This window comes from Grammomys surdaster, unplaced genomic scaffold, assembly GCF_004785775.1.
Source record: "Grammomys surdaster isolate TR1022 unplaced genomic scaffold, NIH_TR_1.0 126182, whole genome shotgun sequence".
Taxonomy (NCBI): Eukaryota; Metazoa; Chordata; class Mammalia; order Rodentia; family Muridae; genus Grammomys; species Grammomys surdaster.
The window spans coordinates 4,731,441-4,745,302 of record NW_021620988.1 but is presented as its reverse complement, the minus strand read 5'-3'; the positions used below and the strand labels follow the sequence as shown (position 1 = coordinate 4,745,302).

Below are 13,862 nucleotides of genomic sequence, written 5' to 3'. Positions count from 1 at the left end.
TTTATTTTATTTATTTACATTCCAAATATTACCCCCCCCCAGTAACTGCCTTTTCAAAAGTGAAACTATCTAAAAATAAACATTGTAAATCTCGTTGAAAGATCTGCAATATATTAAATATACCATAAACTATTTAAAACAAAAGAATGAAGTATTCAGATAAATAGTCCAAATAATTTCATAATGCTAAAGAGAATACATTATAATGTAACATATGCAATGGCTGAATAAACACTTGTTAAAAAAATGTTCAAAGTCATTAGTCATCAAGGGAAATACAAATCAAACAACTCTGAGATTTCATTTTACACTGGTCAGAATAACTGAGATGAAAAACTCAAGTAATAGCACATGCTGGTGAGTATGTAGAGCAAGGGTAATACTCCTCTATTATTGGTGGGAGTGCAAACTTATACAGGCACTTTGGAAAGCAATTTGGCATTTTCTCAGAAAAATGGGAATAATTCTAACTCATGACCAACCTACACTATTCCTGGCCATATAGCCAAAAGATGGCCCACTATACTACAGAGAAAATTACTCAACTGTGCTCACAGCAGCTTTATTTGTAATAAGCAAGAAACTGGAAATGACATAGAGGAAGAATGGATATAGAAAATGTGGCACATCTGCACAATGTAATACTCTTCAGCAGTTCAAAACAGAAACATGAATTTTGCAGATAACCTCATTCCAAAAGCACATACATGATATGTACTCACATATAAGTAGGTATTATTCATAAAATACAGGATAGTTCCACTACAATCCTTAGACCTAAAAAGCTAAATAAGAAGGAGGACCCAAGAAAGGATGGTTGAATGTCACTTAGTCGGGAGGGGGGAAATTATTAAAATAATGATAGGAGGCAGATTGATGGAGGGAACTGGATGGGCGTGGGGATGGGGAGCAGAATGAGGTGATCAGGATCAGGCATGGGGAGAGCCAGGAGAGATGACCAGATGGCCATGAAAATGAATGGAAATCTGCTTGGAATGGAATCGTGGTTGGGGCCTTGAGGACGTTCCAGAAATCTCGAATAGGGGAGGCACCCAAGAATCAATGGGGGTGACCTTAGCTGACAAGCATGGCAGTGAGTATATGAAAGCTGAAGAGGTTATCTCCTGTAGCAAGGGAGGAATCCCCTTGGAATGATAAGGACACAAACCTACTCACAAAACTCTCTACCCAAAATTTATCTTGTCTACAAGAAATGCAGAGACAGGGGATAGAGCAGAGACAGAAAGGATGGCCAACCAATAACCAGCCCAATTAGAGACCCATTCCATAAACAAGCTCCAGTCCCTGAAGCTATTATGTTTGCAGATGGGAGCCTAGCGTGACTGTCTCTACGAAGTTCCACCCAGTGGCTGAATCAAATCAATGCATAGACCCACAGCCAAACATTGAATGTATTCTGGGGACTCTCATGAAATAGTCGGGGGAATGATTGGGGGCCCAGAAGGTGATAGAAACTCCAAAGTAAGACCAACAGAGTCAACTAACCTGAACCCTTGGGGGATCTCAGAGACTGAATCACCAACCAAAAAACATACACAGGTTAGACAAAGGCATCCCCACACATATGTTGCTGATATGCAGCTTGGTTTTCATATGGGTACAAAACACTGGACGGGAGACAGACTCTCTCTAAAGCTCTTGCCTGTGTTTGGAATATGTTCTTCTATCTGGGCTGCCTTGTCTGGCCTTAATGGGAGGGTATGTCCCTAACCCTGCAGAGACTTTATATTCCAGGGTGGGAGGATATCCAGGAAGTGCTTCTATCCTATCAGAGGAGAAGGTGGTAGGGATGGGGGAGGGATCATGAGAAGAGAGAATGGGAGAGGCACAGTGATCTGGATGTAAAGTGAATAAGTACATTTTTAAAAAGAAAAATGTATACTTCTAAGATTAAAATAACAGTTGTCAGTCAAGAAGCCAAATTTAAAGAAAAATTAACTTGAAAAAAAATCTAATGTTTTGTACTGTGTTTTTTACTCTATTTTTAAAATTGATATACTCCTCACAAATATCTATGAACCATATCTATCTATGACCATATGTCATGTTATAAATTTAGATTAAGAACGAGGTCTTCAATGGAAAGAAGAGTTAGTGAAGGGTGTATACACTAATAAAATGCCAACATCAGCACCAATCCACTTTATAGAACCTTCATGGAAATCAATAGATGGATCAATGCACATCAACTTTAAACACTGATTTTATTTGTAACTTGGGAGTCCTGAAATTTTTAATAATTCATAACAGTAGTCAAGGTGTTTCTGTTTCATGGGGAAGCTACCAATCCTTTCTTGTATCTAAAAGCCTCTGAGAGTAAAAAGAAAGCAGATTCTAAACATGTCAAAATAGCCCCACAATATTTCTAGTTGGATATTCAAATGCTTGAGTGATCACACCCGGGAGTCATCACTTATGAAAACTTAACCAATTATATTCCTTGCAACTGTTTCACAGATGTCTTGATATATGTTTTAGAATCTAAGTAGTAACATACTCTGTGTCTGGAGAGTTGGTTGTAACAAGGAAGTTTTAAATTCTTTGAGCATTCTGTTCAAATAAACAGAAATTAAGCACCTTAAAAACATGTCATCATATGAGCAAGGAGTCCCATTTAAGTCATCTTCTCAATGGGTCTTTCCAAATTTCTTTTGATTTCCTTAACACTGTTTTGCCCCTAAAATTTTATTAATTATCCTTGTATAAGGAGTTCTTGAAAGAGACGTTTCCAAAATCTTTTGGGAAAAGAAACCGTCACAGTAAAAAGCCAGAGGCTTAATTGTTGTCATTTTTTATTATACATTTTCAGCAAACTAACTCTTGAATATTGTAATTGTCTGAATGGCCTTACATAAAACAAGTCAAAATTCTTCACTTTTATATTCTTAAAATTCATGATTCATCAGCTTTTAGTGGAAAAAATGAATCAAGAGTAATAGTTCATTTATTTGGTTGTCTGAAGAGATGGCTCAAAATTCACACAACTTATATTATTTTAGAGGACCTGAGCTCAAGTCCTAGAATCCACAATGTATATAGGTCTGTGTGCTGGGGTAGGAGGTCATTTTTGAGACATGAGTTCTCTATGTAGGCCTGACTGTTCCGGAACACAGTCAATAGACCAGTCTGGCTTCAAACTCACAAAGATTCACTTGCCACTGGCTTCCAAGTGCTGAGATTAAAGGCATGTGCCACTATTGCCCAGTAGCACAATTCGAGTCATGTTTGTGTGTGTGTTTCTGGCCAGATATTCTGAAATTTTTTTCTTAAATTATTTCCTTGTTTGAATGCAATTACTGTTGCCTTTATTAAGTCAAAGATGAACTACAAAACGTATTTCCCTTTTGCTATAGCAAGTCCTCTTTAGTTTTGTTTAGGTTATAATATGTGATTATTTAACTTTGATAAGATTACTTTAGAATATAAAGAGAGAAAATCAAACCCATTTAATAGGTTTGTATAAAGAAGAAATACTCATACGACATTGCTGATTTAATCATTATCAAAAATAATAAGAAGTAAACAAGTATATTCTGTTGATGTCAAAAGTTACAAATCTTTACTAAACATAAAAGTCTATCTTTGACAATACTATTTCTATAGAAATCCTAAGGAAATGAAAGTTTTTGTTCATGGATTTGCACTTCAATTAAAACTCTGTCTCAGAAGTGGCTTTCCTCTGCTTCTTTTACTTTCTAAATTCTTTCCTCTGAGAAAGTATAAAGAACATAAAAGATTGGGGGCAAGAAGACATGTACATTAAGAAAAAATCAAGTAGAAGTCCATCTCAAAAAAGTTTTCAAGTCTTTGTCCAATTATATTTCCTTTGAGAACAAAAACTAAGAATTATTTGATGTAACTTTTTTATCATAAGCCCTAAGTAGAAGAGAAAGACACTGATGGCTACTTATCAATGATAAGTGCTGGAAAAATGTCTTACTAAGAGTTATTTTTTAATTTGTTTCCATCTCCATACAGGAGAATTTTGGTTAGCAGGAATGTTCAGATTTGTATCTGAAGTGTCCCAGAGTGTTAGACTTTAGGGTCCATACCGGGTGGTGATGTTTGGAAGAGTTGTGGGACATTTTTTACTGAAGACTAAAAAAATTAACCATGAAGGTTAGTATAGATATGAATAACCTTTTGAACTATTTGCAGTTCAAAGAACTTTGTATACCACTTACCAGTAGCAAAGCTTTTGCATTAAATAAACATTAAATTTCTCATCAGTTCCACTTGGTTGTTGGCTCAGAGGTCAAATACGGTAAGAATTGAGTTTCAGACTTATGGGTGACTCTGCTACAGAATTCCAAAGTTAGCCAAGGCCAAATGTTAAAAATGTTTTTCCAGTTATCTACCACACTGTACCCTTGTGACCACTGATGAACTCATCTGATTATGAAGCCTATGGAAAACAGAAATTCTGTGATGCTTGCATACAAAAAACTTCTTACTGACCCAATTGCTTCCACATAGCCTCTTTCACACAGCATAAAAACTAGAACAAGGACTACTATCCTAACCATCCCCCCCCAAAAAAAAAATAGAGGAATACAAATAATCTTAGCAAATGTCATACAGTTTGACATTTATATCTCTCAACAAAAAGGCTAGCTTTCCTATTTTTTTATTACTTATAAGATACAGACTATTTCTGTAGGTTAGACTAGTCTAAGTTGTGATATCTTTCTTTCCACCTTCTTCAATTGTACACATATATTCAAATGCTTTACTGCTCCATTGTTTTATAGATAATAAAATTATTATACTAACACATTATTATGCTACCAATAAATAAAATGATCCCTGAAACATTAAAATATTCTCTGAAAAACTCCAAGCATACTATGTTGGATGTATACGCTTAGGCTTCATATATCCCACTTCATTAAACTTAAGTTAATAGGTTCCTTTATTCTTTCCCTCCCCCACTCCCATCTCAGGTTTAGATAAATGCTTAATGAATACTGCCTGTGTAACAGAGACATATTTTCCACTAGGCACTTTTAAGAACTCATAATAACACCACACACAGATCTTCATGAAGTTTTGCTGAGAACTGTCTCCACTGAAAAAGTTCAGCCAGCTTGAAGCAAGAATGCCAATGAATTCTTTATACAGTGAAGAGCCATAAAAGAAAGTAAGGAGGCTGTTGAATCAGGATCTTTTCTTAAAGGTAGAAAAACCCGCCACGCTACAACTGAAGTACTCTGGTCTTCAGGAGGATAAATGAAATAAAGAACTTCCTCAAAGTAGCTATGGAGTGGCCAACTGTGGAGCAGATACAGTTGGCATTTACTAAAAACTAAAAGCATAAAGGATACTTGGCTTTAAAGTGCTCCCTACTGTCAAAAATATGAAAGGCTTTCCCCGTATATATCTGGCATCTTATACAAAATTGAAACTCACTGTGCATGAGTGGGAAAAGATCATATTTCAGGAGAAAATGCTTGGGGTGGATGCTGACTTTTTGCAAAGTTAATTGCCTCTGGTATCCTATATGAAAGAATGATGATCAGATAGTATTTGTGGGTTAACAAGACAGGATATCTGGAAGGCTGAGAGAGTGATTTCATGCAACCAAGCATCAAGCTTCTTTCACAATGCAGGCAGATTGCTGAGCATGAAACTTCCAACCTGTGGTACCGAATGGTTCCTTATAAACATATATTCACTACGATGTGCTATACTGTGGATCTTAAAAAGCCAAGGATATTTCTTTTTTTTGTTGTTTGTTTGTTTTGTTTTTGTTTTTTTTTTCTTTTTTTTTCCTTTTTAAAAATGTTTTCTCAAATCATAATTAATTCACACAGGGGTATAAACACAGAAAGGCAGGATGTGGGGAAGAGAATGACACTGGATTGTGGGTGTTCAGGGGGAATACAGATATCTTCAGAACCAAGTATCAGCTGGGTGAAGGTTCAGGGTCACTATGAATCTGCCTATGACTCATTTGTCCTTATCTAAGTTGGTATTATCTGCCAAGGTCTATGACTATTCAGGCTTATAAATTTCCACAAAAGCAGCCTGTTGACATTAGCTTATAGCCATCTGTTTTAATGTTTTTCCACTGAGACCCAAGACTTGGTGTTTGTATACATGTATGACAGGCCTATTTCTGATTTTAGGCCTATGCCTGATTTTAGGCCTACAGAGGGTAAGCAAGGCTGCCCCGACATCTCTTCCCTTCTCTAAGTATAGAAGGGCTGTGGCAATTCTAAACTTTCGAAGGCGGGGATAGAGGCCTGACCTCCAGTATTTGAAGGGGACCTTGTAATGGCTCCAGTCACCCTGTCGTTGTCCAGTGAGGCATGAGAGCCATACCCATCCCAATGTCTTTTTCCTGGAGAGGGGATACTTTTGACATCAACCCCTATGCAGTCAGGCTTGTCCCTCAGAGAACCCAGATAGATATTTTTATCTTTTATTGATATTCCCTTGCAGTGCTTAGCCTCGCAGCCTAAGCAAGAATTCAGATCGCCTGTCAGAGGGAGTTCTGGGTGGCCCCTCTCTGCTTGGTCTAGGGGCAGAAGTCCCCCCTTTTAGGTTAGGTGGAGATGGGTTTTTGGAAACACCCTGAATAATGAAAGTGCTGAACTTGTAAAAGTAAGGGTCCTGGTTCAATCCATGAACTTTACATAAGATTTCTAGTCATTTTAGCATGAAACTATAATCTTGGCCCTGGGAATGTGAACTTAGGTGGATAACTCAGTCTCACTGGTTTGCCATTGAAGCTTATTGGGTAAGCTATAGGCCAAGGAGAGTTGTCCTCTTGCTCCTGCCAACCCCAAATGCAAGTGTATTTACATGTGCACACACACACACAAACACACACAAACACACACATACACATACATGCACACACACACAAGAGAAAAAAACCAATAATGAATTTAATCTTAAAATATCACAAAGGTCTGTACATTGGAAACAGTTCTTAGAAGAGGTAGAAATGGGGTTTATTGGGACGAAGGTCAGGAAGGTGGGCTTAGTAGATGGATTTTAGGTGATTTTGACATATCACCCATGTGTCTTCCTCTCTCTTGTTTCCTGACTATACCCTGAACAGGTTTCCTCCATGAGGACTCACAAACATGCACTGTGTTGACCAAAGCAACAAGGGCAACTGATGGCTGAAGTCTCCAAAATAAATTCATCTCCCTGTAAACTTATTATCTCATAGCTGTTTTGGAAACTGAAAGTTCACTAAAACCATAGGTTAATAGACAGAAAATCATAGGTTATATCTCTTCTCTAATGAATTGAATGTAGATACAAAGAAATATGAAGATAGTGTATCTTAATATAACTAACGAAATGGAGGATATCTAAGTCAAAGACAGATACCTTTCACTATCATGAAGTCTTAATTTTAATTACTCTTGTATTTCAAATTTTTCCTGCATTGACCTCTATTTTTTAAAACGTCTCAGTCTACCTAAAATAGTGAGGTTTATATTTTATTTTTTATGATAATAAATTATTTTAAAAATGTTTCTTATATGAATATAATCTGTTTAATCAAGATCAAAACCACTTTCCATTTCTATCTTCTAATTTCTCCCATATCTTGCTACTTGTACCCCTAACCTAAAGTATCCATTTTTTAAAAGCTCACTGAGTCCACTTAGTACTGCCTTTGCAGTCAAAGGTACAGGACAGTCTACTGAAGTAACATCTCAAGAGCTGCATCCCTGAAGAAAACTATGCTCCCTCCCCAGCATCCATCAATCACTAGTAGATCCTCGGATAGGAATAGGCATTCAGTGAAATATACTAACACACACTGCTTTACATGCATACAAAGGCAGAAGATAGATAAATGTTTTATAAGTGAGTCAGACAAGGATATAGCTCCGAATCCATAATTCTGATTTTCACCTTTGACTTTCAAGAATTTCAAGAACTCCCACTAGATGAGAGTGAAATTTTGTCTGGGTCTAGTAAGGTCATGGACATTAGAAAAGATTCTGTGACTGCCACTTTGCTAGACCAGCACAATTCTTTAAACTTTTCTAAATCTTAGCCTTGTACCTACAGAGAAATCTAGCTACCATTCATCAAAGAAGACTCTTTTTTCCACAAGTGGAGGCCATCACTGAAAACCACGATTGGACATAGTGCAAAGATTAACACATCTGGAGATCAAAGCATCAAGTTAAACATGTATATCACAGTTCTGATGTCTATAACTCAGGGAATATTAAGGTAGAATTGGTAGAAAATTCTCAACAGAGATAACACCCAGAAAGTTTGCTGTGAAACAATCTCTCCTAGAAATGGCCACATGAACAGGACTGGAGTAATGTCTTATATAGTGAGCACATAAAGAACAAAGAAATATTTGCAAGACGCACACAAAGGCTGTCTGACTCTCAAGGTCACGGCTTCCTTACGTCATGGCCACTCAGAAGTTTATTGTGTGTGCTAGTGTTCATCCTTTTATTAGAAAAAAAACTACAGCTCTCAAGCTATTGTTTAAAACACACAAGTTTATATTATATATATATACATGCACATATATGTGTGTGTTTGTACATATAATATATTAGATATATACATGTGTTTGCATACAACTATCTATATGCACACATATATAACTATACATACATATTTGCACATGTCTGGGTGTGTCTGGGTGTGCAGCAACCATGATGAAAAAAAAAGAGGTTGTTAACCTGAGAGTTGGGTGATGGGTTTGGGAGGATACATTAGTGAAGTTAGAAGAAAAAAAGGAAAGAAAGTGATACAGTTTTGTCTCAACTAAAAGAATATTAAAAAAAAAAAACCTCTTTCTTTTTCCTTTCCTGAGTACAGAATCTAATATTTCATTGAAATTGTTAATGAGACAAGTTGAAGGAGATACAATGTGTTTCTCCTGAGACTTTCAGCATTTTATTAGAGAAACTTACAAGTTTAGGAAAAAACCCACAATACTGTCATTATGGTGGGATTATCCATCACTTAAAAAGTAGTCATTTGTCCAGGAGCACATAAAGTGCAAAGAAATCTTTGCAAGACACGTACCAAGGCTGTCTGACTCTGAAGGTCACGGCTTCCTTACATCATGGCTCCTCAGAAGTTTATTGTGTGTGCTAGTATTCATCTTTTATATCAGCAAACAAGCCATCTACAGCTCTCAAGCTATTGTTTAAAACATATAAGCCACTCACCCACCTCAAAAATATTAATCCAGAATTCCTCCTATCAAAAAGAAATGCAGAGACAAAGGAGAGCAGAGACTGAAGGAAAGGCCATCCAGAGACTGCTGCTGCTCTATTTTTGTGACCATCACTAGTTATATTTATGATAAATATCCATGTAATTTGTATTTACCAGCCATAAAACATTCCACTTGTGCCTCCCCCAAAAAGACAGTGAACTTTTTCTTCAGAGTATTCACAAATCCAGCTCTCAATTTTGAAGTGAATTCACACTATACAGTGGGTTTCTTTTTCAAAAAATCCAAGCCAATCTCCTGATGATATCATGCTGGATATGAAAAACTAATGCTTTCCTGAATTCTCATGCAAGCAACCTTGTAAAACAATTTCATGGATGGTCGACCACTGCACAGTAATATCATGCGAGGAAATGTCAGGTGAGTGTGACAGGTGGCACTGAAGTATAATAGAAAGGTTGGACTAGAAGTCAGAATTCTTAAATAAGGCAAAGTGCAGAGAAACTCTGTATTCACTAACTGTTGCAGAGACATGAAGAGAGGGAAGGAGCTTGTATTTCAAACTCAATTTTGCCTTAGGCTGAGACCTAGGAATAGATAAATAGTCACAGGGAAAAAAACTAACAATATTTGTACATTTCTAACACTTGGACTTTCATGATACTCTGAAAATGGATTAGCTTAAATTTCACACAATTAAAAATGAATTAGTTTTTCTGACATCTTTGATGCATTTGGAATTTTACATGTGAGACTGGCCTTTATTCTAAAATAATAAGTAGGTTTATAAATTCATGGCAAGTGGCAAGGCAGGTAGAAGTACCTGAAAGAAAACCTGTCAGATTTAGCCACAAGTGTATCTATTTCACAAATTCAGAGACATGTGGCTGTTTAATAATTACTGGGCTTCTTCTTGTTAAGTTATAGTCAATGTTTAGTTGTCAGAAAATAACTAAAATAAGACAGAAAAATCATAGCTCTTCCTACCAGTCATAGAACATCACAGAAATCCATTTGTTTTTCTGTTTTAATTTGTGTTTAAGTGTATTCTTTATTTTTGGAATTTTTTTATTAAAATATCATGGCACTGTTTATCTTGGGAGCTTACTCTGTAGTTTTAATTCATTTACATGTTGAGAAAGAATTAAAATAATGGTAAATACTAGAAAAATTCAAATAAATGCTTTTGTCAGAACGTCCCAATTTTTGACAATCAGAGTCTGAAGAAAAGATTGAGTATTCAGTAAAATATTACCTGCTCTCATATAACTCATGTTCCCTCAAAATCGACTGGTATAATATTTCAAAAATCAATATTTATATCATGTTAAGAAATCTTCAAAACCCTTTCAAATAAATTCAAAACTATTAGTTCAATAAACAATAGATAATTGATAATTTCCTTAGATTGAACTCTAAAATATTATTAATTAAAGCAATATTGATTCTTCTGAAAATTTCATTCTTTTTGTAAACAATTTGAGACAGTGAGTTTCTTTCCTTAAAGACAAATTAGTAGTGGAGAAACTATGTTACTTTTTAATTCGGGAAATATACATAAGTTTCCCAAGAGCTGTTTGGCGTGTGACTCTGAGTTATAGTGGAGAAACAAAAATTGGTCCACCTAGCAGTAAAGGCAATAGAATTTTTCACTGAACAGATAAGAACATGAATTGAGGAATGTGTTTGATTTTGAGATTCATAGCAAATGCTTACAATGTGAAATGTGGTCTTGTAGGCTCAGGTTGAAATTTTTATCGGGCATTGTTGGGGACTTGACTTAAAGATATGGTGTTAGCCATGAGATAATACCTACTATGAGATAAATAGAGTGACTTCTATTGTCATTTCAGTGATGTTAGAAAGTCAAAAGCAGAGGCCACAGTGTTTCCTCACCAGTGCAAGGAGGAAAAATGCACACACTCACTGAGGGCTGAGTAAGGAAATGAGAGTACTACATAGACACTCTTTGGGTTTATTTCTCATCACAAAAATATGATTTCAAGTATTTTGTCCCATGATTTTATATTATTGGCCTTGATTTTCATTAAGTCCAAGTCATAGCAGCCTCTTTATGCCAGTATTGTGTACCCACAGGCATTAATAAATGTTTTATATAGTGATTTATTATTGCACAAGAGAAGAATAATTTTTGGAAACTGAATTGATTATACTACAAGCATTATATATTTCATTCATGAGGACTAAAAGAAAATAATGTCCACCTTACAAAAAAACCTTCTTATTTTTAAAGAAGTCTGGTTGATGTGAACGTTTACATTTTTAAATCACAATGCCCTGAGAGAGAGGGAGAGCATGCACTGATGCAGACGTGTTACCACTGGGCATTTATGATTTGCTAACGAAGTCAGCAATACAATGCTATCTACTTTGGACATCTGTTATACATCTTTTCCAAATGACAGGGTTTTGTGCCCACTTGGTCTGTCCTTATTGTCCTTGGCTTCTTTCCAAACTTTTATTAAGTGACAACTTTTGAATGGAAGGAGATATTTGTGTTTGTGAATAAAATAGGCCATGTTAGTTTGCATAAATCCATGCTTATTAAAGTGTAAATTCATCATTAATTGGAGGGACTTATAGGTAAATATAGAAGCCACTAGTCTATGTTTTTCTATTATTTTCTATGTAATAATCCCAGGTTACCTACACATTGTATAATTTCTGTAGACTACACACAAAAATCCTTCCTTATGTTGTTACTATGCTGTGTTGAATTTTGATATTTGTTTAAATAATAACAATATCTATTCCCAAATAAAAAATGAAAAGTCAAATCCATATCTCTACTTAACAACATGTATCTTCCATCTCTGACTGTTCTCTGTAGTATTTTAAGTGTGAAATTTCCAGTCACCATTCTGCGTGGCTATTTACTCTCCAAACCTGTGTGCACCACTGTCTGAAACTTTCCATATTCCCATATTGGCATTGTGAATGATACAGAGATGCAGTCTAGCCTATCTTTGTTTACTTTAGCCTATTTTAACCTTCTATCCCCAGTGCATGGGGGAAAATGACAGCACGTTCTTTTAAGTTTTAGGAGACTAGAGCTGCTGTTCAGTTTGGAAAGTTTTCCCAGGATTTATGGAAGGAGGTCATGATAGACATTCTTGGTTCAGAATTGGGGAGTTCAGAAAACAAACCAGGGATTCACACTTCAGATTTACAGTTTTGCAAAAAGAGATACAGTACAGACTGAAATAATAACTGGTTACCATGGACAATGTAAAAAAAAAAAATGAAAATCTGGGAATCTAGCCTTCTCTCTCAAAGAGACCAAGGTGAACAAGTAACAGGGACATGAAACTGAGCATTTCTTATCCGTAGTCCTTCTAGTTTCACCAAAGTGATAAGGCAACTGTGGTCAAATTTTCTCAGTGAAGTTACAGTCCTGTCCTGCGTTGTTGTAGGAATGGTGTCTAAATATTCTTTAATAACATCCTCTTGGAATTTTAAGGATAAATCACAGAGCAGGTTCGTGTTCTAAGCCTTTCAACTCCCTTGTCTTATGAGTATATAATTGAGACACTTAAGTCCTGATACGAGGCATGAGAGCCTGTTTATTTCCAAATGGCTTTGGACAGGAGTCAGGGAAAATGGGGTGAAAAATAAAGAGAAGACACCTGTGACCTAAGTTAAGACCTGCTGTGTGTGTTCCCTTGAGGGGTTCCTGGTTGAGCTAAAACTAGAAGCCCCATTGACCCTGAAGGGACTGTAGGTGCTTCCTCTGATTCCCAGGAACCAGGCCCCAGTCACTAGCAGCAGCCCTCCAGATTTGTGGCCATCAGTCAGGTAAGGGCGAAGCCCCAATCCCCTCCACAGGTAAAGGGCTTGACCTGTGGTCACAAAGGCTCAAAACAGAATTCTACTTTAATGAGATACTTAAAAGCCTGGAGGACTTAGCTAATAAGCTTTCCTTCCCAGACACTCCTCCCTGAAAAAGACATTCAACCTCAGGTCCACCCTGAGAAGTGGGGTATGGTCTTACTCAACTACCTTCCACCATGACAATAAATTCTTTAACCCACAGACTGCCTCTTCAGGATCTGCCTTGGGGAGCCATGGAGAAGGCCTTTGCCTATCGAGATGTTGTCTAGCCCTTCACCTCCATCAAGCCAAGACCCTCCCCTTGGGAGCAGCTGGAGCTCAGCTCCTCCCCCCTGCCCCCATACACACACCCTTTTAACTTCCTGGCCCCAAGCTAGATCCAACCTACAGGACCCTACTCTGTTCTCAGCTCTTCTGCAGCTCCCAGATCCTGCTGTCTTACACCTCACACTGTGCTTCCCCATCCCTGAAGCCGAGTGGTGTCCTGGACCTTCCCTACAGATCAAAACCTGCCCAGCGACAGTGTTGGGTAAGCCAGGTCAACTTCCTGCATCCTGCCTCCCTCAGAGCAGCCTAGCCCTGTTGTGGAGCAGACATGACCCTACCACTGGAGCCCAGTGTGAAGCAAACTTAGCTGAAGCATACTCCCATCTAATGATCTACCCACAGAGACTCACATCAGAACTCCAGACTACTCAAGACTGTAAGTAACCCGACCTAGTTCAAAGACCTGGGCCTTTGCCTGTCTCTCCCTCCCTCCCTCCCTCCCTCCCTCCCTCCCTCCCTCCCTCCCTCCCTCCCTCCCTCT

The 13,862-nt window shown here is 37.2% G+C and overlaps 1 protein-coding gene across 2 annotated transcripts in view; it reads right to left on the bottom strand.

The window, feature by feature from the left end:
* The window catches only part of Galntl6 (polypeptide N-acetylgalactosaminyltransferase like 6), a 984,872-nt gene that overhangs the window by 850,322 nt on the left and 120,688 nt on the right, over positions 1–13,862 (bottom strand). Inside the window, exons 5-6 of one of the 2 annotated variants that reach the window (XM_028757777.1) lie at positions 13,332–13,349; positions 2,306–2,321 (exon numbers count right to left, since the gene is read on the bottom strand). The exons of the other annotated variant lie outside the window; for it this stretch is intronic. Coding sequence (XP_028613610.1) covers positions 2,306–2,321; positions 13,332–13,349 — 34 coding nt within the window. The remainder of the gene's footprint in view (positions 1–2,305; positions 2,322–13,331; positions 13,350–13,862) is intronic. 2 annotated transcript variants of the gene reach the window in all.